The 24,601-nt window shown below is 42.6% G+C and overlaps 1 protein-coding gene across 4 annotated transcripts; it reads left to right on the top strand.

The window, feature by feature from the left end:
* Positions 1 to 4,521: 4,521 nt before the first annotated feature.
* On the top strand, positions 4,522 to 19,111 carry znf831 (zinc finger protein 831). 4 transcript variants are annotated; one of them, XM_078160836.1, is made up of 6 exons: positions 4,522 to 4,635; positions 4,884 to 5,064; positions 5,843 to 5,929; positions 6,637 to 10,969; positions 14,532 to 14,785; positions 15,716 to 19,111. In XM_078160836.1, the coding sequence occupies exons 3-6, from the start codon at positions 5,909 to 5,911 to the stop codon at positions 16,577 to 16,579; spliced, it is 5,472 nt and encodes a 1,823-aa protein (XP_078016962.1). In that variant the 5' UTR covers positions 4,522 to 4,635; positions 4,884 to 5,064; positions 5,843 to 5,908; the 3' UTR covers positions 16,580 to 19,111. The 4 variants fall into 4 exon arrangements, with proteins under 4 accessions (XP_078016962.1, XP_078016936.1, XP_078016982.1 ...); XM_078160810.1 differs by having other exon boundaries at positions 4,535 to 5,064; XM_078160856.1 differs by lacking the exon at positions 5,843 to 5,929 and having other exon boundaries at positions 4,536 to 5,064.
* Positions 19,112 to 24,601: the final 5,490 nt, after the last annotated feature.

Here is a 24,601-nt window from a genome sequence, read left to right as displayed (position 1 = left end):
GGAGTGTTGCAAAAAAAATCTGTGAAACTGTGATGAGAATGTCCCTCTTGTTTCTAACATTTTTATATAAATGATTTTATTGGGAAAAGCAACAACAAGAGATTAATGGATGATGCAAAATAGCTCTTAGTCAGTCCAGCTTTAAATGTGTTGATATGCTATGAATTTTCCTGTGTGTCACTACCTAAATTCTAACACATTAATCATTTCTATGTTTATGTGTAAAAGCCTTATTATACCTCAGATATGTAGGCCTACATTAAAGGCCCAGCAGATGGTGCACAAGTACAACATCAGCAAAGACATACAGAGACAAAAGCTGTAAGCTTGTGCTCAGATTTAGGCTCAGCTTTGTTGCTATTATTGCAGTCTTAGTTTCACAGTTGTAAGCTTGAAAATCACTTCTGCTGAGCTACATTTTGAACACAGCAGCTAAGACTGTGTTATAGAGGAAATCAGAGACAATTATTATGGTTTCCAGTTCAACACTGGCACCTGACTGTGTTTGGCAGCTGGTAGTAGTGTTGTTATTGGTGGTGATGCTGAAGACAAAAATGGGGCATGAGACTGCTATTCTTCATCCACTGAAAAGGCACAAGTGAACATGTAAGTGGATATAGGCCTCCAGCAATTCAGCACCCACCCACACACAGTCTCTCAGTTGCCACTTCCTGCAATGTGGCTGATCAGTTCAGTGTAATACATGCAGATAGATGGTGGTAGCTTAGCTTGTTAAAGAGATGGGCCTATTCAAATGATACATCTGTCATTTGTTCTTTCATGTGCAAAAATGCAGCGAGGGACCCATTCAAACACTAATACAGTAAGCTGGATATTTCCCTTGGGTGCCTTCAGTAGGGCCGTGACTTGAAAGAGCTTGTACGCAACTTTACAGTCCTCACAAAATTAAGTAAAATTTGAGAGTGAAGGGGGAGGAGCTGTTTGTATAAAATGATTATACAATACACAAACTGCTGTATCAGAATGTCTAAATACCAGCAACAAAACAACTAAGATCTTTTCACAATGCAAAGTTCAGCAACTGGGAGACCAGGTGGATAGCAGAACAGATTTCCTTGGTCTCTGGTCACTGCTGATGATCAGCTGTTAAACTTGACTCAACCCTGTATCCTAGTAACCTGAGTAACATGGCCAAAATATAATCTATCTACACCATTAAACGCCTACTGACTGTTTTGGGGAGGACATCTGTACAAATCCATGCAGACTATACACATACTGTAATTTAAAAGCATTTCATCTGACTCAGTCTTTAAAGACATGCAAACATGCCTGACACTATGCTTCCACCCTGCAGGATGTGAGCTGTGTAAGGGTGGTAAAAACATGCGTGGTAGGAGGTGTCTTGTTACCATGTCAACACAAAGCATGCTCTCAGCGGACCAGCCTGCAGTTGCCTTGGAGACCAGCGAGAGTCTGTAGCAGTGAAATGATATAAAAAGTATTTGTTTTCTTTCAGCAGATGTCATCTGATAATTGCACAGCGGATCCCACACGATGACATACTGTTCAAAAACATCTGAGCTTTGAAAACATCACTTAGATCAGAGGTATTAAGGAATGTTTTGAAAATGTTTTTTAAAATTGTATTCACATTTAAAAAGAAGATAGAGTAAACTTAATGCGGCTTAAGGGCTGGTTCATAATTTTGTTATAACAATGGATCAAATGACTCAGTGTAATATGGAAACAGTCGTTCATATTGACAAACACAGAGAGGATTAATTACCACCCAATCCTGCAGTGCCCTTCAGCTTTATGGAGCACTTTAGCTTCTTTTAGCTCATCGTTGCAGTTTTACAGCCCTCAACTTTACTATTTTGGTTCAGTCTTACAGCTGTCATTGGCACAGAGGGATGATGTTTTTCTGTAGGCCAAGTTAGCATCACACTGGTTCCCTCATCAAAAAGCCTGTGGGATTTTTCCATTGGATTCTGGATTATTGCAGAAAATAAGATCTGTGGCAAACAAAAGGTTATGATACTTACATATCTTCACAAATGAAGGTTATTTTCATGATTATTGGTGCCTAAATGCAATCGCCAGAAGTGAAAAGCTAACATTAGGCTATAAACTAATGACACTATTGTCACATGAGATAATGTCATTGCCATAACAAAACTGTAAAGCTGTGTTTGTCGTGGCTCGGCATGATGATGTTCTGTAGCCTCATTTATCCACTTGTTAGCAACCGACTTTTTAAAAATACATAGAAGCTTCAAAGTTCACGAGTGGGGTATTTACTGATGTATTTTATTTCGTAGAACAAAACGTGAAAGCCTGTGTTAACTATAAATATTATTTCAGGCATCTAACCACAAACCCATTCAAACAACCTGTTGACTTTGAGATGAGGGAACCAGTTCCTGGCAGACCCTATTGTTTCCAGCAGCAGCATGCTGCTGTATTTAAAAAGAATAAATAAATAAAAAACTCAGATAAATCTACAGTACACTTCCTGACCCAACACCAAACAGCAGACAAAGTTAGAGATTAGTGTCTTGCTGCTGAAGAGCCAGAATTTTTCTCAGGAGGTGGTTGAGACCAAAACAGAGCTGAAACAAGAGTGAATGCTCACTACATTTGTCAGGTGGTCAGACAATTTAGTAGGTATGAATGCGGACGTTACTTGGTATCTGCTGGATGTGTGCAATAGTAGTAATAGTTTGCTAACAAGTTAGCCATTTCAACTTTGTAAGGTGCGGCAGGAATGAGTGCTAAAATGTGGAAATGAGTTAGCATGCCTACACTTCCGAATCCCTCGTCCTGAGGTCAATGGGTTTTTTCAATGGGTTAAGGTCTGTGGTTAACACAAGCTTAAGAGACTTTCTTGTTTTGTTCTACAACATAAAATAGGCTATGTCAGTAAAAATCCCACTTATTAACTTTGGAGCTTTTATGTGTTTTAAAAAAGGCAGTTGCTAACAAGTGGCTAAATGAGACTTCAGAATTTCATCCCACCAGACACAGCTTTACGGCCTTGTTGCGGTGGCGATGTTGAAGTCATGCAACTGTGTAGTTCGTCCATAGCCTAAGATTAGCCTTTTACTTCTGGTGATTGCAATTACGCTTCAAAAATAGTGAAAGTGGCAATCATATGTGAAGAAAAAGAAGAAAAAGTCCAACTGAAAAAATCCATTGGCTTACTGACAAGGGAACCAGGGTGATGCTAGTCTCGCTCACCAGACCTTTCTCAAGAAAAGAAAGGTCTGGCTGGGCCGACTCTCACTTTGAGATTGGAGAAAAAAACGCCCCAGCTGCTTGTATTTCTTTCAACCAATCACAATCGTTCTTGGCAGTGCCACAGCAACGGTGCGCTTGCAAAAATATTGCTGGGGGAAAACAGGTTTTGGTGTAACACGCCCACAAAAATATTGCCTACAGGACGCGAACCATGGCAGAAAAATGGCCACATCCCCGCAAGATCAAACACCGTTAAAGTTAGTAAAGGACGTGTTGAAAACTGCAACCGGAGGTGGTAGGGCGGGACTTCAGCGGGTGGCTCGTTCCGCCACTGAGAGGCTGATCTTTGCAGCAAACTTCCACCCACTCAGACTAGGGTGATGCTAACGTCCATGTCAGCCTACAAAACATAATCCCTGAGCACTTTATACGTCAGAGTTGCATTTACAGCTTGTTGTGCTGCCACAAAGAGGCCAAAAATGTTGGATGTTAGAATTTCGCATTGTGTGGACGTTAACATTACGATGTTTGCAGATGATCGGTTTTGTTCTTAGTTTGGTTACTTAACAGCACAACTTAAAATTAACAAAATATCATCTGTTGTCAGTATTCTGCCAGATTGACTTTGGCATTAGACATTATTCTGACATTGAAATTTGGTAATATGATTTTTGTAGGAAAAATAATCAAACAAGAATTTGCTGGCACTATCTTGCTGACCTTTATTTCACTTAAATTCAACATGGATCCTTTTTTTTATTATAGTTGCTTCCTCAATTGTCGTTAATGATTGATAAAAAATGTTGAGTGCAGGGGGACATGAACTTTTTTTGGCTTCTGTAGAGAGGTATGGTAGAATAACTCTGACAGCCACTGTCATATGAAAACGTTACAAGGATAAAAAATACGATTTGCTTTTACCTTTTCAGTGAAGCTGATCATATCTTTTGTTTACTCTTTGATACACTGAAGAAAACTGCTGCCACAAAAGACACATCATTCCTCAGTTTTTTTCAGATTCTTGAGTTAAAAACTGAGCAATGCAATCTGTACTATGTTTTAAAACCAGCGAGAGTAAATGCAGCAAAGAAAAAGGGCTACTCTACTACTGTATAAGCATGTGCGGTGTGAGCTGGTGTACCCCAGGACAAAGTGATACATACTGTAATGTGGTTGGAGGTGGGAAATTCACTCCAGCCACTCACAACTCATCCATTTGTTCTGTGCCTGAGAGAGTGAGAGCAGTGCATGTGCAGCAAAGCAGCCACATCAACATTAGCTTTGCTGCGCCCTTGTCTTTGTGGGTGTATGAAATACAGTGTGTGGGAGGAAGAAGGTAGGTGGGGGAGCAAGCATATAAGTGAGCCAGAAGTCAGCTGCCTCAAACTGTTGATGATAAAGTCAGTCAGTCAGCCAGCGTGACTGTTGAAGGTAAGCTCGCCTCTGTCACAGCACTTCCTCTGCCAAGCAGTCTCTTTCACTTCTGCACAGCACTTTGTATTAACCTTAAATCCTTCCATCTGTGCTCAGGGCCTCTGTGCTCTTTCACTCCTCCTGATCACTCTGTGTACTCTATGTTTTCAACTTGTCCTCCGGAAGTCTTTGTTTGACAGTCACACACCCACCCAGCCAGCCCTGCTCCTTCCCTCACTCTCCTCCTCTCTGCCTCACTTTCACAGTGCATCTTCTCTCTCATTTGCATTTGTTCCGCTTCCTCAACAAGAAACAGTTCATGTGAAAGAGCTGTGAGAGAAAATAAGATTGGAGCACTGAAATGAGCAGGTACACTGAGGATGGGGCTGTTCAGTGTAGAAGACTTTCTGAGCTGGATTGTTGCTGATTGAAGTGCAAAGCACGGAGGTAAGTGACTTCTGTACAACTGTTTCTTTTTTATAGTTTTGTGTTGCGTCTGAGTTTGGGTATGTGGTTTCTTGTGGTGTTATTCTTACCTACACTCAGTGATGGCAACACCATCAGATATTTCCTCTTTTTAAACGTTTGCTCGTCAGAACAGCAGCTGGAAATCAGATTTATAGAGTAGATAAAATGAAACTAGAAATGTTCTGACACAAGAAATCAAGAAAGTCTTCCTTTTTGTTTACATTTTGGTGCTACACATATTTGCTGATGCTTGTTCTTAGTACAAACAGAAGCTGTTTTCCAGCACAGTTTGACCTCTTTTTAAGCCCAATCCACTGAAGACACACTTAATTTCAAAGTGATTACAAGTGAAATATCCCTCTTAATCATGCAAAAGGTCTTCACTACAGTTGCACTTGTAACAATAAGACATATTTACATCATACATTTATAACGGGAGGAAATGAAAGCACATTACAATAAAAGCGTAGATCTAGTTCCTCAGTAAATGTTTGAAAATTATAATACACTTGGACAATGCTTCTCGTTTTCACTGGAATATAAACAGAGACAAACTTTCCCCAGTTCACCGTACCACAAAAAGTATCTGACGTGGGCGTGCTCATGCTGTACAACTAACAACAAAGCATGCGCTCAATGCCAACTGTACCTCTGTGGGTGAATTATGCAAAATCACCGTACATGTAGAAGAAGCATCACAGCAACAGGAAATGAAATCTGGTTGACCTAATATTAAGCTATTTATCTTTTCACGTAGGTGGCTTTACGCTTCGATTAGAATGCTGCATGAATATGACAGTCTGTCAGGAGACAAAGCCGCCACATGCCACTGGGAACATCAAGGGTATGCCATTTAATTGGTGCCGACTGGTGACAGAGGCAACCGCTAATGTCAGCAGACACATTTCATTTGGGGAGATAAAAGCCTCTGATGTACTGTATGAGTATCTGATCTCACTCCCTCATCCCTCTGCTGATGTGAGTCACTCTCCTGGATCATTCCCTGCTTCTCTCTACCAAATATATACATCTCTACCCATGTTTTGTCTCATATTTCCACTGCCTGCACACAAAGCATATCTTAAGTGTTGTATTCCTGCACCACCTGCTCTTGAAATTACACAGCAGAGAATCAGATGCCTCTACTTTTCTCTGCTCTCTGTAACCATGGATATCATTGCTCATCACAACAATGGCATAACTCAGATATTATTTTATTTTATTATTATTTTAGTGCTGTAGAATGTGGACATCTTTGCAAATCATGTCCCCCTGGATTTTATCACCGTGCAATATCCAGACTGGATTAATTGCTTTATTAGCCATCTGTCCTAAAGAGTACAGCATATCTGTCATCATTAACTGCTTTGGTATATTTATTCATTGCTATTCTCCTTTTCTCTGTTCCACTGGTGCAATAGCAAAATGAATGAAGTCTTATTTTCCTCTTTAAGAGCAAGACCTAGAAACATCCACGCTCAAATAGATGGATCTGCCCCGTTTGATCTGAGGCAAAGCAGAGGTCTAATGCAAACTGTTCTTATCTTACAGGTAATTAGAGACCTGGCACTGGTACATCACGACAGCAGCAGTGTTACCATGGAGACTGGCAAGCCAGGATTGGCGAGTGCTCCAGTGCACATCAGCTCCGTCGCAGCGCAGACAGAGAAAAGGATGGACATCCAGGCCCCGCTGACGGCTGTTTACATCCACACAGTGCCTGCTCTACCCGCACAGCCTTACCCCCAGCCTCCTGCAGCCGCTCGCGAGCCAGCCACACTCCATCTGGCCATGCCGCCCCTCTACTCCAAGGAGACGCTTCCCTTTCTGACACTCCATATTGCCGGTGGACTGCAGTCTCAGCCGGGATTGAGTCTGGCAGCTGCTGCTCCTGCAGCCAGACCCAAGTCGGCGGGAAAGCACGTGTGTCCTCACTGTGGACGGGACTGTATGAAGCCCAGTGTGCTGGAGAAGCATCTCCGCTGCCACACAGGGGAGCGACCTTACCCCTGCACCACTTGTGGAGTTTCTTTTAAGACTCAGAGCAACCTCTACAAACATAAGCGCACTCAGGCTCATGCACGACAATCTTCTGAATCAGACCAGAGCAGCCTGAGCCTAGACAGCATGTCCAGCTCCAGAGAGACTTGTACCTCTAGTTTGTCTCTGGATGAGCGCAGTCAGGAGTCCGGCAGCACGGAAAAGGAAGCCATACTACCTGCTGCTGAGATAACCACTGCAGCCAGTACTGCAAAGGTCTACTCTGTAAATACAGAAGGTTCTGTCGGTGAACAGAATAACTTGATACTTGCAGGTCAGAAGACAGAGGCAAACGAAAGTGCAATGGTATCAATAGAGGGAGAAAAACAGAGCCTTGAAAAAGAAAAATCTCTGTTGTCTGCCGGTCGACATCTTCCTCTTCAGAGACAAGAGGCCACTCTGTTTTCCAAGCAGTGGGAGAGCTCTGTATCCAGAGGGAAATCCCAGAGCCACGAGAGCACAGACTCAGGCTTCAGTGAGAGCAGTGACAGCGTTTTACCCGACCACAGTATGGATTCCCTCACCGAATCCACTAAGGAGCATCTTGAAGAAACCACCAGCACACAAACACCTTCAGAACCAAGCCAATGTGGACAACCCAAAGAAAATGCAAGGGAGCAGGAGCAGAAGACACTGGAGGAGCGCATATCAAAGCTGATTTCAGAGAATACAGCTGTTGTTGAGGACAAACAGCTGGAGAATGTAAGGCCACGAAAGACAGTTCTGTCAAAGCAGGGTAGTATTGACCTCCCTATGCCGTATACGTACAAGGACTCCTTTCACTTTGACATGAAGATCAGTAAGACTCCGAATGTTGGGTTACAGAGAAACAAGAAACCTGGCCTCTACAACTCTGTGCCCACTCAGCGATCCAACACCATGGAGCACGCCCCCCTGACCCGCAGCAACTCCCTCCCTTTCAGCGTTACCCTCCTGCAGCCCGAGAGGAGCAGCCCGACCTCCTCCTATCAGAGTGATTATGTAACACTTGTTCGGAGGGGGAGCTCGGGCCAGATCAATCCAACAGGTTTTGCAATCAAGCCTGTGAACCAGCATTCATCCACCCACCGCCCACTGGTCCGGCAGACAGCCGTAGACTGCAACCACGCAACAGACGGTCTCTTCGTCAATTCATCTGTGGAGGAGGCATGCGCCGGCAGTCTCAGCTGCGATGGGGACGGTGGTGACATTTGTGGAGAGCCAAGCAACAGAAAGTTCCGGAGGAAGAAAGCACAGAAGTTTGCCTACAACAAGTGGTACATGTACGGGGGAGGGACTTTTAAGAAGCTCTACAATGCGGAGAAAGGTGGTGATGGCAGCGTTATCAAAGGCAGGAAATGTTCAACAAACCCAGAGCACGAGGTCGCGCAGGGCCTGCAGAAAAAGCTGCCAGCAGTTCATAAAGAAACAGTAGCAACAACAGGCTCGACAATAAACTTCACAACCTGCGGTACAACAGTGTGTCATCCAGGCTGCCCTACTGCCAAAGTATCACTCGTCTCTGCTGTGGATTTTAATCTAAAAACTAGCCAGCTTCAAACATCATGCAGCTCTCTTAAGACTCCACTTCGGAGAAACCTGTCTTTGTCAATACTGCCACTATCTTCAATCGGATCATTGATTAGCCACCAAACGGACAGCATGAGCAGAGCAGAGGGAGGGAGAGTGACTGATGAAGAAAAGCATACTGACTCCACCTCGCAGCTCTGTGGAGCCCAGATTCCCTCCGACAGAAAAAAACAGAAAACTGATTTTAAAATAATTTGCCCTCTAGAGATGGATACCGACCCAAACACAGTGACTCATCCCCTCCCCTCTGTCACTGGCAGTGTGCCTCAGCAGGATACAAATCTCAGTTATATCAATCTCCAAAACAATCCAAAACACACTCAGCTCAAAGCGGCTGTCTTTCCAACATGCCTAATCAATGCAAATACACCGTCTGTTAACACCTCGTCGGCCACTTCCACACCCTCCACTGCCAAGGCCAGCTTCCTGCCCAAGTACCAGCTCAAGTTACCTAATGCTGCCGAACCTGATTCCAATCCTTCACCACATGTTGTGGATAAACCAACAGGAACTTATGGCTGCACTCTCACCTCCTCTTTGTCATCTTCTTACCCTGAGCAAACCTCACCCTCTGTCAAAACTTCTGAGAAGAAATGTGGTGATGCTGTCACCTCACCAATGGTACAGACTTGTGATGTCAAAAAGACAAGCACTTTCACACAACACCAACTCCTCTTGCCTTGCACGTCCACAACCCTTTGTCAAGCTGACACATCAAGACTCATTTCAAATGCAACATCTAGCTTAGCTGTAGTGCACAAGCAATTTGCAGCAACCACAATAACCACAACCTGCCTTCAAAATTACCAGACAGGATTATGCAGCACTTCAATACAGCCCTCGAAATCTGCAGGACCCTCAGCGCCAATGCAGTTACCCAGACCTGTTGCACCCATGGTTGCGAACTTCCCTGCTACACCTACCATAACCGCAGCAGCCAGTCAGTTATCTGCTGCTGCCATTACAGCTTTCTCACAAGGTCAACCTAACCCTAACCCCCCTATGTCACACACACAACTCTCACCAGCGTCACACCAGCTGAGCCCTGTAAACAGTGCATACGCCGGCACAAAGGCATCAGTTGTACCTTGTCATATGGTACCGTTTGACCAGATGCAGCCAGACGCTCAGAACGTCTTTCATGTTCACACAGCAGACCTCCAGATCTGTCTCCAGATCATCTCTGATGAGCAGCTGGCTCTCATTGAACCCCAAATTGAGAGGCAAGCAGGTGGCACCCTCTCACAGAGGCGTGATGTGGAAGCCCCAGAAGTGATCCAGAATAAAGCTCAAGGCTCTGTCACCATGGAAAGCAGCAATGAGGGACATCAGCAAGGACATCAAAGAGAGTCTTTACCCACACTTAACATGGGAATAAAACCTCCACTGTCTGTACAATTTGGGAAGACAGAGACAAATCTCCAACTGACTGAACACAGTAATTCCACTCAGGCTACAGTATCAGCTGAATCTACGTCTCCTGAAGTGCTAGGCTTGCCGCTACGCCTACACACATACAGTCACGTAAACATGGTCACTGTGAGTCAGAGCTCTACAGGCAATGTTATGTCAACTGCTACTTCACTTAAAGGTGTAAAGTCAGGAAGAAGCCAAACTTCAGAGGAGAATCGTGACCTTTCTCTAAATCGTTGTGCAGAGGAGCAACTTTTGCCAGAAACAAGGGTCAGCCAAGGTGGATTGATCTCCCAAACATTCTCTGGCCAACAGAAACGCAGCATGACCTCTCTCTCTCCCAGCACAGTGAATCAGAATAGCACAAGAGGTGAAAGACTGGGCAAAGAAAGCCAACACAAACTTAAAAATCAAGTAGCTTTGTGTAATCTAGGCACAATGAAAGCAATGAGTGAAGCCCCTGCACACACAGGAAGCAGATTAGAAAGTGGAGAAACCCACCCTCCCCCACAGGTTGGGCTTGTTCAGGCCTCTGGTGCTGCTGGTGAACTCTCTGGATCAGTTTCTTCATTTTCCATTGATAAATGCAAAGCTTCAAGACAGCTGAACACACAAACATCCATCTACTGCAGTAATCTAGTGGAATCTACATTATCAGAGTCTCTGAATTCATTTAAAGATACAAACACAGGATGTGACAGAGTGGGATCTCATGTCCATGCCCCTTCACACGAAATGACCCTGAGTAAATCACAAGATGTAATCAGCTCAAGCCACTCAGCCACTTCAGTGTCTCCTAATTTCGTAGAAAGACCCAAAGACATCCCGGCTGCACTTACAAGTATTCAGAGCCCTACTGCAGGTATATCTAATTGTTTTAATTGTATTCATATTGTATATGATCTGAATGAGTGTGTGAATGTGTCATTGATTTGGCTCTATTGTCCAGCACACTGTATTTAAAATCAAACAATGACTATGAGGGTAAGTAGCTGACTTTAATGGGTATTTGATAGTGTTCACCTTCACATTAAGTCTTGTATGTACATAGTCCCCCAATTCTGGGACAATGACTCCAAATATGCAGCATAGACATGGTAAGCAAGAGTTTTAGGGCCTGCCAGTGAAATGTTCTTTACTTGTTAAGTCAGCCACCTCATTTTATTGCAACTGATTGTGCGTTTCACTGCTGGAGACCAGACTGAAGGTAAAAGAAAAACCAGGGCACAGGCCCCCGAGGGCCACTAAATCCCCAGGTTCACTGTCTAAGTGTGATATGTTGGGCTTTTAAACAATCCCTCTGGTAGAGGAATACTTCACCTTTTGTGTTTCAATTACTCACCCTGTGTTATATTGAATTAGTGAAGAAAATTTTGTTTTTCCCACATGCCTCCACAAAGAATACAAAAACAAAGTTCTTGTGGAATTAAATTCATAGAGGCCCATGTTAAACGACAGCAAAACTATATCAAAATATCTGTTAACAAACTCAAACACAACTCGTGCCAGATAATCCAAGTCTCATTTATCCAGTAGTATGCTCAGGACTTTCCAACAGGAAACTGAGCTGAAAGTAAAACTTACCTATGCTCTCTTCAGAACCAAACTCCATTGACAGAAACACAGATTTCAGAGCTGCTTGCCCACTAATGCATTCATCTGTAGTTTGTGTTATGGCACTGTTACCCATGAGCGAATGCATGTGAGTGACCATCACCTGCTGAGGGGATATTCATGCTAAATGGGGGCAGTGCTGGATGTAACACACGGAAGCTAGCTTGCTAGCCAATGTTAGCTAGCTTGCTAATAAATACTGCAAAATATGATGTTATTGGTACATTTTCATTTTCCTAAGTTCCATGCCTGTCTCCCATCTCACTGCCAGCCAGGTAGAATCTCTCATGTGCAGCAGTCTGTATTTTTCATGACCAATATCGTACAATATTGGCTGGTTACACACATTAACAGCAGTGTCTCCTAACAACATACTTCTTTACCATTGGTTGAAGCTGAGATTTTGCCGGCCCAAGTTCACCAAAGTTTAACCTCACATGATGAAATTGAAGTGAACATGTGTGACCCTGTGAACACCAAAGTCACTAAAACAACCTAACTGATTATTTGGGGGTTGAGGTATTCCTTCAGTACAAAATTCTCTGTGTAAAACACTAGATTTAATATTATCATTGTGTTTATATTGTTTTGACATGGTGTAGCCTATATTTCTATATAAATTTGTCGAGAGAGAGTGAGAGGATACAACATACAGAGAGAAGGTGGTGTCTGTGTCAACAGGGGCTCATGGTTCATTTTTGCTCCATGGTCCCAAGTAGTTATCAATCCTCCAAAGATTAGCTAAAAAAAACAACTATGATTTAACATTGACATTTTGATCAACATGTATCCTAAATTGTACAATATATTCATATGTAAAAGGTTACAGTTATGGTTCATCTGGTGTGGATGTGAACAGCCTCAAATGGACCTCATTGGCTCTTTAACCCTTTTGTCATTGTTTAGTTTCAGTCCGATGTCCTGGAGTTCAGAGACAACTCCAAAATAATATGTCTGATTTATTATTTCGATGCACAGACTGCACTGTATATGCTTTACTAACACATTTGAATCTGTGCAGATTTTAAAACATAGACCACTTTTAACCACAGGATGGCAGCATATAATCACTGGTTTGCAGGATGGAGGCTTTCTCTGAATCTAGTTTTATGCAGTATCACCAAAACCCACAATTGACGTGGAGGTCTTGAGAAATTTAATGCACTGACCAATAATTATCTTTATCAAATATTATAGACAAAATAATCAAATGAAGTCATGTATTTATCAAATGCAAAGTAATTACAGAGGCAGTCATTAGTATTGAAAATCTTGGGTCTCGGGCTTCCTCCAACAATGCCATTTAGATATATATGAAAAGAAAATCACACAAGTGAAAAACAAAATAAGAATCCAAGACATAAAATATAACATCAATAAAATATGAAATAAAGTAGTATAAGTAACATAAATTTGTGGTAGATGGTATTATTGTCCTTGTTAATGTGACATGTGGGCTGCCCCTCAGGCTTTCATGGAGAACTGTATTATCCTGTGGTATTTATGATTCGACTACTATCACAGCACACAACATCAGTTTACCCTCTCTTTAAATTAAAGAAGTTTGGAATTAGAGACAATAATAAAGTTAAAAGGCCTGAGGAGCACAGGACAGACAAAAGGGCTGTGACCCCCATCCGCTGCCTCCTGGCTACAGCGAAACAACAAATGCAGGGGCTTATTCACAAAGAATACAGATTACAGCTGCTGTAGCTCCGAATTGCGCATCACTTGCAACCACTATCTGTCTCATCTCATGGTCCAGTTCACAAAACACATTACACTAATGAGATTACAGGGCAAACACGGCCATAAAGTTTGCAGCTGAGTGCAATTTGCCCTTTCCTTGCGTCTGACAACAATTACCCATGTGGCAAAGTACAAATGTTGCCTTTGTACCAATAACACAGTAGAAAGAATAACAGCAAAAAGAAAAAGAAAACTGAAATTTTCAGTGTGTGAGCCACAGGTCCTGACCATCAAGGTGCAATGACATTCCTCAAAAAAATGAAAAGTGACAGAAGGAAATCGAAGGAAATTTAAATTTAAATTTAATATCCCAGCCTCTCAGTGCTCTGCAGTTACCACCAACTTTCTGAGGATGCGAACAGTTTCACTGTAACTGTGCGTGGCTATTATTGATCTTTGGGAATTGGACTATTTTTGCAGGGAGGCTCATTTGTATAGAAAGGGGCCAGTTTTGCACCAAATGTATTCATATTTCCTCATTTAATAAAATACTTAATAGAATAAAATGCAATTTAAATACATGCAAATAGCACAGAGGCAGCTATTTGCTTGGTAGAGCAGCTCATGGTTTCTAGTTTTCATGGAAAGACTTGTCATTAAGTGTTTAAGCACATGGTAGTCAGACAGGGGAGGAAGTGGGATGGCACTGGTCCATATGTGTTTACTTAAAGCACAATGCACAAAGAGTTTGCCAGACCAAAGGAATTCTGATTTAAGACTACACGCCTATTTGGTTGCCATTAAGACAACCGCTATTACATACTACACTGCACATTACTGTATGTATATCTGACCACACTGGCCCACGTGTATCACAAAACTATGTAGTGTCTCCTTTAATTTGGCTGATGGGCTGGTGATATGCTATCAACATGAAATACTGTATCCATGCTTTCATCCAAAAGTCAGTGTAACAACCATCTAGTTTCATTTAGAAAACACCATCAACTGTACAATCTCCACCTTAGTTTTCAGGCAAGTTAAAACTGACTAATAAGCATTTATATTATGGATTTACTGTCCTACAGATAAATAACTGCTTTTCATTTCACTTCCTGTAGGACTTACGGAGGGAGCCTCACTGGCGGTCCAGAAGGAGCCGCAGACATTGGGACATGGAGAGACCCCTGGGCAGCCAGACAACACAGACTGGAGGCCAAAGCAAAGCCAAGAGGATGGAAAGACAAAGCTCCAGTGCGTGGAAGGGCGAGGTGGTGGAGGAGTGGTGGGAGAGGATAAGAAAGGAGGAATCAAGACAGACGAGGTGCCAGGACAGTGGGGACAGGACAGCGCATCAGATATGACAAAGACGGAGGTGAGATTGAATGAATTCATTCACTGCATTTGTATCATTTAAAATGTTCAAACACAAATGACAGCTCAGACACAAGTAAACTCAGTTCCTCACTACTGCCAACCTTGATTAACACACCAACCCCCTACCTCCTTCTTCGCATATACACTTACCCTCCCTAAACCATACACAAGCAAAAGTGAAGTAGGCACAAAGTCATCTCAAAATGTTGTGGATTTGTTCCAATCCAGCATTCTTTCTAAATACTTCTTTACTGTTTTAATTATTCTTAAACTCCTCTAAAACTTTCCACAAATCCCCCACAGCCAGACAGTATTCAGACTGTTCTGATGAAGGGGGTCATGTGGAGGCAGGTTTCAGGCATAATGGGTTCTTACAGAATTGTTTTTCATTGTTTAAAGGCATTTATCAAGAACTGATTGATGCCCGAGCCAGAAATTTTGTTTTTCTCATGAAATATTTGCAGCAAGTAAATATATGATCAAGATGTGTCAAACAGAAAACAATGTGGTTCAAAAACAGAAAAAAGATTTACACAAGAGAACAAATATGGTACACAGAAATGTACATTTCAAGGCCACACACAGTGGAAAGTCAGACATAAATTACGAAGCTTTATGAGCCTTTTGCCAACGTTTAAAACATCAGCAATTCATTATGACAAAACGCGAAAGCTGACAGCAGTTACACTAGCAGAGGTCTTTCATAGCTTCATTTTTCCCATAGGATTTAAAACGTAAAGGTGTATAATGAATAGTTGAAGAGCTATGCTTGGAACAACTGAATGCTCCATCGATTTCCCTTTATTACTCACTGGACAAGTTAAACTTTGTGGTATTTGAGCAATTTAAGAAGCTAATGAGAATGGAAGGAGGACAATGGCTGTATTATTGTGTTGGTATAATGGCAATGTTCTGCTTTTATTAACAGGGAGAAGACAGAAAGGTTAAGGTGGATGCCTTTAAAAACTCTTGGCCATCTGAGCAGCATCTCCAGCATCTTTCCCAGACACACTCAGGAATGTCTGAATACCCTCCACAGAGCCCTCAGCAAGCTCCAAGCAAGTCAAATTACCTTAATTCATCTTCTGCCGGCAGCAGTCAGATGAGCCTTTCCAATTCTCCACAGCCTCCAGTGGAAATGAACAACTTCTACTACTCACAACAACACTGGGAAGGCAGCACCATCCATAACCAACAAACACGGATGTTATGTGAACCAGACTCAAGTCAGCGGATCAAAGCACAGGCTCAATTAACAGAAACACAAAATGCTTTTTCATCAATTCAGTCACGTCCTCAGCAAACATTTTCACACCAGGACCAGAGGCAGAGCAGCATCACTCTGTCTGTTCAGCAGGTAAATTCTGCAGCAGGTAACAACATCACAGCAGTGAGCTCCTGTGCTAGGTCAACATCAAGCAGTCTCAAGAGCCCAGGTGTCTCACCTGATGTAAACACATCACCCTCTGCTCAACCCAGCCAACTCTCCTCTTCTGTTCAAGTCAGTAGAGCTGCAGCTGGACTGTCAGGGTCAGCCAATGTGCTGGACAATAATACTGTGCTGCCATCAGAGCCTTTTAAATACCAAGAACACCATGATTATCAAGACACCAAGGATCAAGCAGCAAATGACTACAACAAATACCAGTCTTTTTTCATGTCTGGCCAGCTACACGGCTATCAGCCACCCGAGTGTCTGAGCAGCGGAGTAAGGCCCGTGCAAAGCTGCCAGGACTACACAGAAGACACCAGCAGCAGTGATGATGAAGGAAAGCTTATCATTGAGCTTTAGGTGAACACGCACATATGCTATTTGGAGTTTTATCTACTGCAGCCGTATATTTTTCAGGGGCAGAATTGATCTGGAGGCAGAAATAATATCAATGGCTGAGTTAAATTAGTGGGCAGAGCTGAAGAACCATTTTTTTTTCTTTATAAATATTAGGCCTGTATAAAAAAGTTAATGGGCAACTTTGCAAGAATGTTGAGGGTTGAGTCCAAATCATGTCCTGTTGTAACAAGTCTAATTACAAGCAGCCAAGTAGGAAAAATGTGAGCGCATCCATGTTCCCAGGCTCCTGTGCTCAGTATCATCAAGGAGACCTTTCAAAGGGCTTTATGTTGTCAGCAATGTTTGACCCTAGGTCAGATGTTCTATGTACGTTTCCACAGGGTCACCCACCCACTGCTTATAGCCTACTGATGTTATACTCCTTAAAACCTACACGCTCATATTTGTGGGCAAGACAGTTTTCTTAGCCCTTTTAACACTACCTGATCGAGGTGGGAATATCATGGCGTTATTCTGCCTCATCGTTCTGTATCAAAGGTACAATTGTGGCATTGGGGGACAGAGCTGCTGCCTTTAAGCCAGCAGCAAAGGTAGTAACATCGCCAAATCGACATCTGTGTGAGGGATAGCCGGCAAGATGGGATGAGCGTGACATATTGACGAAATGTTAGGTGTGCAACCCACCGCCGGGAGACTTAAAAGCAGGTAGCAGCAGTTAACAGCTAACTCAGAGAAGAAGAACAGCAAATGAAAATGTCTGCAAAGTGGGATATCAATGAGGTGTGGGACCTACTTACCCTCTGAGCAGAGGACAAGATCAACCACCATATAAGAGGGATGGTAAATGATTGTTATTGCTGTGCAATGCCTTTTCAATTTCTCATATAAAATGTGTATGTTATAGGTCACACTCCGTCACACCCTTTTCACCTCCGCAATGCCGTCATGTGATTTAAAATCACACACAGTATTGTTGGGTTATTTTTAAAAAAGAAAAGCTGGCATAATTAAAGTTCTTCGCTGCAGCCCTGTCCCGAGATCTCTGACATTGATACCTCTACAGTGTTTGTCAGGACATTCAGCTATGATATCTCCCACATGGAAAAAAGAACCACAGAATTAGTCACAAAACAGCTGCAAAGTAACCACCGCAGGCAGCTACAACAACTTTAAACACAGTTTCAAGACTAATGTAGAGGATTATGGCTTTACTGTTAAATACAAACATCTAACATGATAAAATGGGCTAGGGCTTAGCTGGGACTACAAATCTAGCAGTACGGGTTACCATCTGGGATTAATGTTAAAATAGGCTAACTGGAGGATTTCCCGTCATTCCCATTGTGCTGGCATGCCATTAATGCAACATACATGTGCTGGCTTGTCCGCACTGCCCACAACAAGTATTTAGGCTTGTTAGGAACTTTGAATATGATTATAAAACAAAAAGAATGGCAATGACATGTTTTTGTTTAGCCAGCCATCTTTGTTAATTAGGTATTGGTGCCCATTTCACAAACATTTCTGTCCTTGCCTGTTCACTTACGATAAAATAAATACCTGAAATTAACAGTCACCATTTAAGAATCACTTGCAATTACTGGAAAACAGCATGACATTGTTTTTGTTAGCAGCCAGTGTGCTTTAATAGCCTCACAACACTAGTTCCCTCATGCTTTCTGTTTGACTTCATGAGTGCTGACAGAAAGATTGTGGCTGCCTCTGCTATTTAATCCAACCAATGAGATTACTTCTGCCTCTAAGAGATGTTGTACTACTTCCGATCTACTCACACATGCTTACACACACACATCATCATTTGCCCTAATTTGTGTCTACCTTCCCACACTCACTCTCTCTCTCTCATAAACTGCACTCTGTATTATTTTGTAACCTTCCCAGACAACACCTCACCTGCGTGTGTGAATCATGTACACATGTTGCCAAATACCCATTAAGTCGATCTCTGCTGCCAATCAGGTAACCCAGGTGAAGAAGGCACTGGCTGGAGGGCCATGACCCTTTTCCCAGTCTGGGTTTTGTAATGAGTCAGCAGCTATGATAAGACACCAGCACTCACGAGAACAGGAAGTGGGTGTATGTGAACATTTCTGTACATAATTCCACGGCTATAGCTCACGCTGACTTGCTTGTCAGTCCTCAGCCAATTAGTGCACATAAAACTTTTTGGACTTGGCAGGTGTATGTGTGCAGGAGGAGTGCTGAATGAGTGCATCTGTTCAGGCCTGTTTGTTTTGACTTGTTAGATAAGTTTATAATGCTCTTACACATAAAAGGAAAGGCAAGGACACAATCATGTGTAACTGTTTATCTGGTAAGGTTCCAAGCTGATTTGTTATTGTGTTACAGATATTTGTTTGGTTTTCATTTTCTAGTTTTATATTCTTGTTACAGATTGCACAAGTAAGCATCACTGACAAAACAAATGGATTCATTTTAAAATTATTGAACATCATTTTGTGTTTTTAACCATTTTAACAACGGGAGAGATAAATCAAACACTCAAAACCATTTTTTCCTGGTCTGATTGTGTGGGTCTATTTTTAAGTTAAACCTCTGGTTTAGGGTCTAAAGTGGCTTATAGATGCTGCCATAGGCCTGAAGTAGATCAGGGTTATCTTATGAAGTTGTTTATGTGTTAGCAAACAGTTGCTTATCGAACAATATCTTGTGTCTGGTCATCTGATCAACATCCAACAGAGTTGTGGCTGCTGGTCAAGAAGGGATTTCCCCCGTATTGTATTCCCATGAGCGTTGTTGTCAGTGTTAATCAAAGGAACAGTTCACCCCCAAATCAAAAATACATATTATTTCTCTTACCTGTAGTGCTGTTTATCAATCTAGATTGTTTTGGTGTGAGTTGTTAAGTGGAGGTAGGCCTATTGACTGTAGAGATGTCTGCCTTCTCTCAAATATAATGGAACCACATGGCACTGAGCTTGTGTTGCTCAAAGTGCCAAAAAAATAAATTTGAAAAACTCTTTCCAGAAATCATGACCTGGTTACTCAAGATAATCTACAGACCTTGTTGTGAGTTTCATGTAGGAACTATTTTCCCTCTACCGTATTACGCCCTCCAACTGTATCACTGCGCAAAAGGAAGCATGCATCTACTGCTAGGTCACCTTGCGCCACTGAGCTAGCTAACGTTACAGATCGGCTGAGAAGGACACCATCCATGCAAAAGTCAGAGCGTAAGGAGTTGTCTGGAAACAGTTCTCAACATGGAGATTGCTGAGCCAGTGGCTAGCAGCTAAAGATGCTAATTCCATAAACAGTGCTAAACAACGGCAGCAGTGTTGACAGAGCTAACTTCTGCGACACAACCGTCTCTATATCAGTTTTAACCACCACATGAGCACAGTGCAAAGTGGTGGCAATTAGCTAGCCAGTAGGATACACACATGCACTAAAATGCACATGTGGCCATTACTTGCTGTTAAATTTGTCAACAAAACACAGTGGCATTGTTGCTGAATTTGTACAAAACTGATCCAGATTCATAGTAAACTGGTTTCAGCTGCAAATTGTATTGTCAGTTTTCCACACAGCATAATCTTTAGCTTCCACCAGCCATTAGCAGCACATGTAACAGAATTTAAAGCTTGGTGGTTGGGCATTTCAAACCAAAATGCACCTTGGTTGTGTTGTTTATGTACATGGGCTTGTACCTATGTATACCTTCACAACAAGTTACGCCTTTCACATTGCTCATTTGATTCATCATTATAAAACATTCTGACTAGAGGAGCTTTATTTATCTATTATACAGCCTATCACAGGCCATATACAGTATGACAAACAAATATATGGTTTATTCTGTTTTGCTAAACCTTTTATTAGGGGGGCGCAATCTCCTTTACCACTGATAATGAACAGAATGTCTACTTAATGTCAAAATGGGCCCCAGGAAACCCTTTCATTGATTCAGAGAATGAAATGGTATAATCATTTTTTTAGTTTGCAAATTGCGTTTTAGTGTTTTAGTTGTATAATTTTGATATTGTTAAACAAACAATTGTGAGTTCAGTTTGAATCTTTTGTGTAACATTTTTGATTTTCTGAGGATCTGAGGTAATTCCCATTATAGTGTGCTGACACTTTGTGTCAAGAGGAGGGAATGTGGGAATTATTTAGGAATCTGTATTGGGGGGCAATTCTTCACACCTTGAGGTCATGCTCTTACAGTTCTTAGGAGGAAGTTTCCTGTTTTGCTAAACCTTTTATTGGGGGGGGGGGCAATCTCCTTTACGAGTACAGTTGGTGGGTGCAACCTGGGTTCAGAGCTTTGGAATGGTATAAAGGTCTGTACATCCTTCAGGTTGAGAGAGAACCCTGCTACTCTCTCCGTGAGCACGTAATAAAGAACTTTGATTCCTTACACCGAGACCATCACTTCTTCAGAGAGGAGAATTTCCCTCACATTTGGCAGTGAGGATGGACGTTTTGCTGATCGACGCCTGTGCCTTGACTGAGGGTTAAACTGCCGGCAGGAGTCTCCAGGAGACTCAGGGAAAGTTCCGCTCTGACAAACAGAGGACAGGATCCCGCCTGAGGTCAGGAGCGGGTGGCGGACAGTGGACGCTCCATCTACTTTTAAAAAGTGAGTACAGTGTTATGAATCATTTTTATCTGTAGTTATTTATTTATTTTGTAGTAAGGTACCTGTTTCCATGTAAATCCTAAACTGGTTGGTATTGGAAACGAGTTGTCACGTAATTCCAGACAAGCGGTAGTGAAACTCAACTCATGAGCGTGTGTGTAGGCCTATCTCCATGGTATTCCCTTTGTGAGAGTGGAGCTCGCTGGCATATAAATCCTTCGTGGTATTGTAGACCAGTTCTATGTTATTCCGGAAAAAAGGTTTTTAGAACTGACTTGGGGAAAGCAAAACAAAGGGGGAAAAAAAAGGAGTTTAAAAGAGGGTGGAGGAGTTCTAGATAATCCTCATAGAAATAAGTATTTGTGGCAGGACAAATCCTAGAATAGTATATAATAGCATATAAATATATATATATATATATATATATATATATATATATATATATCATATAAGTATATAGAGAGTACATTATAGCGCACCATAATAAAATGGGCGAATGTATGAATTAATGAAATAATTATACAGTACAGGTTAAAAGTTTGGACACACCTTCTCATTCAATGCATTTTCTTTATTTTAATGACTATTTACATTGTAGATTCTCACTGAAGGCATCAAAACTATGAATGAACACATGTGGAGTTATGTACTTAACAAAAAAAGGTGAAATAACTGAAAACACGTTTTATATTCTAGTTTCTTCAAAATAGCCACCCTTTGCTCTGATTACTGCTTTGCACACTCTTGGCATTCTCTCCATGAGCTTCAAGAGGTAGTCACCTGAAATGGTTTTCCAACAGTCTTGAAGGAGTTCCCAGAGGTGTTTAGCACTTGTTGGCCCCTTTGCCTTCACTCTGCGGTCCAGCTCACCCCAAACCATCTCGATTGGGTTCAGGTCCGGTGACTGTGGAGGCCAGGTCATCTGCCGCAGCACTCCATCACTCTCCTTCTTGGTCAAATAGCCCTTACACAGCCTGGAGGTGTGTTTGGGGTCATTGTCCTGTTGAAAAATAAATGATCGTCCAACTAAACGCAAACCGGATGGGATGGCATGTCGCTGCAGGATGCTGTGGTAGCCATGCTGGTTCAGTGTGCCTTCAATTTTGAATAAATCCCCAACAGTGTCACCAGCAAAACACCCCCACACCATCACACCTCCTCCTCCATGCTTCACAGTGGGAACCAGGCATGTGGAATCCATCCGTTCACCTTTTCTGCGTCTCACAAAGACATGGCGGTTGGAACCAAAGATCTCAAATTTGGACTCATCAGACCAAAGCACAGATTTCCACTGGTCTAATGTCCATTCCTTGTGTTTCTTGGCCCAAACAAATCTCTTCTGCTTGTTGCCTCTCCTTAGCAGTGGTTTCCTAGCAGCTATTTGACCATGAAGGCCTGATTCGCGCAGTCTCCTCTTAACAGTTGTTCTAGAGATGGGTCTGCTGCATTCATCTGGTCTCTGGGGGGGGTCCAATAATGGGTACATTGACTACAGATTGTTTAGGAAGGTGCAGAGCATGGTTATGGGAAAATGAGAGGGGAAAGAATGTAGGGAAGAAGAAGAAGAAGAAGAAGGATGAATTGGCAAGCTTTCCTAAAGTTCCTAAAGAGAAGCTGAAGTGAGGGAAGCTAAATCCTTGGCAGGTTTGATGTTAAAGCAAGAAATGAAAGATAAGAGTAAGTGTCAAAGGAAGGAAAAACAGAAACGTAGGGCAAGAGAGAGGGTTCTACCTCCTCCATATGCTGTCTCCACTGCTGCAGCCCCTCCTCCCCAAGAGGCACATGGCCCTGATGCTGAGCAACTTGAAAAAGACTCTGAAAGGGAGGGGGAAGAGGCATCGTTGTACCCTGACCTTTCTGCTCTCCATCTGACCCCCAAGGAAGCAAAACCTAACCTTACTCCTTCCAGAAATGCCTATGATGGTTTTTCCCATCCGTCAGCCACGACCAACAGGGGACCAAGCACACAGCCACTGGGATCCAGAGTGCTTGTGTACAGGCCATGGCAGCCAGATCAGCTGAAGGAAGTTGCAGAGGAGTTGCCTGATCCACAAAAGACTGGAGGTGAGAAATGGGTCACAGCCATGCAACAATTATTGGCCATGTATAATCCAACCCTGCAGGAAGTAAAGGCTGTCTGTCCCAGATGTTTCAAGCTCCGATGGGCCAACATTCGACCTGCCAACTGGTCCACCAGCCCAGCAGTTGGATCAAAGGATTTCACCATAATGATGGACAGGTTGTATGATGCAGTGCACACAAAGAAACGTACAGCAGCACTGACAGCCACGAGTTGAGGTGCTACAGATGTGAAAGCTTTGGGCATATTTCACATGATTGTGCCACTTCTTGGACTGAGAAACATGAAGGACAAGTTAAGGGGGACTCCTGGCCATATGCACCACCTCAGGGGCTCTCTGGTCATTCTCCAGGATTACCATTGACGCCATAGAAGACAGTGGAGGCAGGTCAGAGCATAGAGCAGAACACACACACACACACACACACACACACACACACACACTAACGCAATTACATTTATGTTATTGACTGATGAAGGGGAGGCAATAATATCAACAGTGCCTGATAACTTGTGTGCTGGGAGCAAGTTTGATTTTGGGAATATACAGGGGACAACTCTGTTATTGTTCAGCTAAAATCAACTGTTAGACCATTCAAAAGACATTATCCACTTAGCCCAGAGGCTATTCAAAGCATTGCTCCTGTCATTCAGTCACTCATAAATCAGATGCCATTGTGGAATGTCCTAATTCATCATGTAACACCCCCATCCTACCTGTAAAGAAACCAAATGGTTATTGGAGACCAGTCAGAGACCTCATGGCAATAAATGAGGCTTTGCAACACCCCACTGTCCCAAATGTAGCAACACTGCTTTCACAGGTGCCAGCAGACTCCTGTTGGTTTTCTGTCACTGATTTGGTAAATGCATATTCTAGGATTCCTGTTCATCCTGACTCACAGTTTTGGTTTGCTTTCACTTTCAATGGTAAACGTTACACCATGGCAGCCAATGCATGGCAATACCCTTGTGCAGTATGGTGGTGATCACTTGGTGTGTTCCACTACACAAGAGAATTGTAAAGCTGACACACTGTCTCTCTATTAAGGACCTCAGAAGACAACACTGGTAGCAGCCACAGTGGATTGGGCCAAACCAGGTATTATTGATGACTACATCTGGATAGCTGAGAGAGACACCTGGATCCATGCATCCCAGTATTGTGACTGCGGTTTTCATTGTTGGCCTGGTAACCACAGCTGAGATTACCAGGGTCTGCAGCTGACAACAAGGTGACAGGCATCTTGGCAAAGGTAAAGCCTGACAAGAACTGGGCTTAAAACATTCTCAAATATTCACACCTGATCCGTCAAAG

The sequence above is a fragment of the Epinephelus lanceolatus genome, chromosome 1 (assembly GCF_041903045.1).
Source record: "Epinephelus lanceolatus isolate andai-2023 chromosome 1, ASM4190304v1, whole genome shotgun sequence".
NCBI lineage: Eukaryota > Metazoa > Chordata > Actinopteri > Perciformes > Serranidae > Epinephelus > Epinephelus lanceolatus.
Note: the sequence above shows the minus strand (reverse complement) of the source record. Positions and strands in the feature narration are given on the sequence as shown.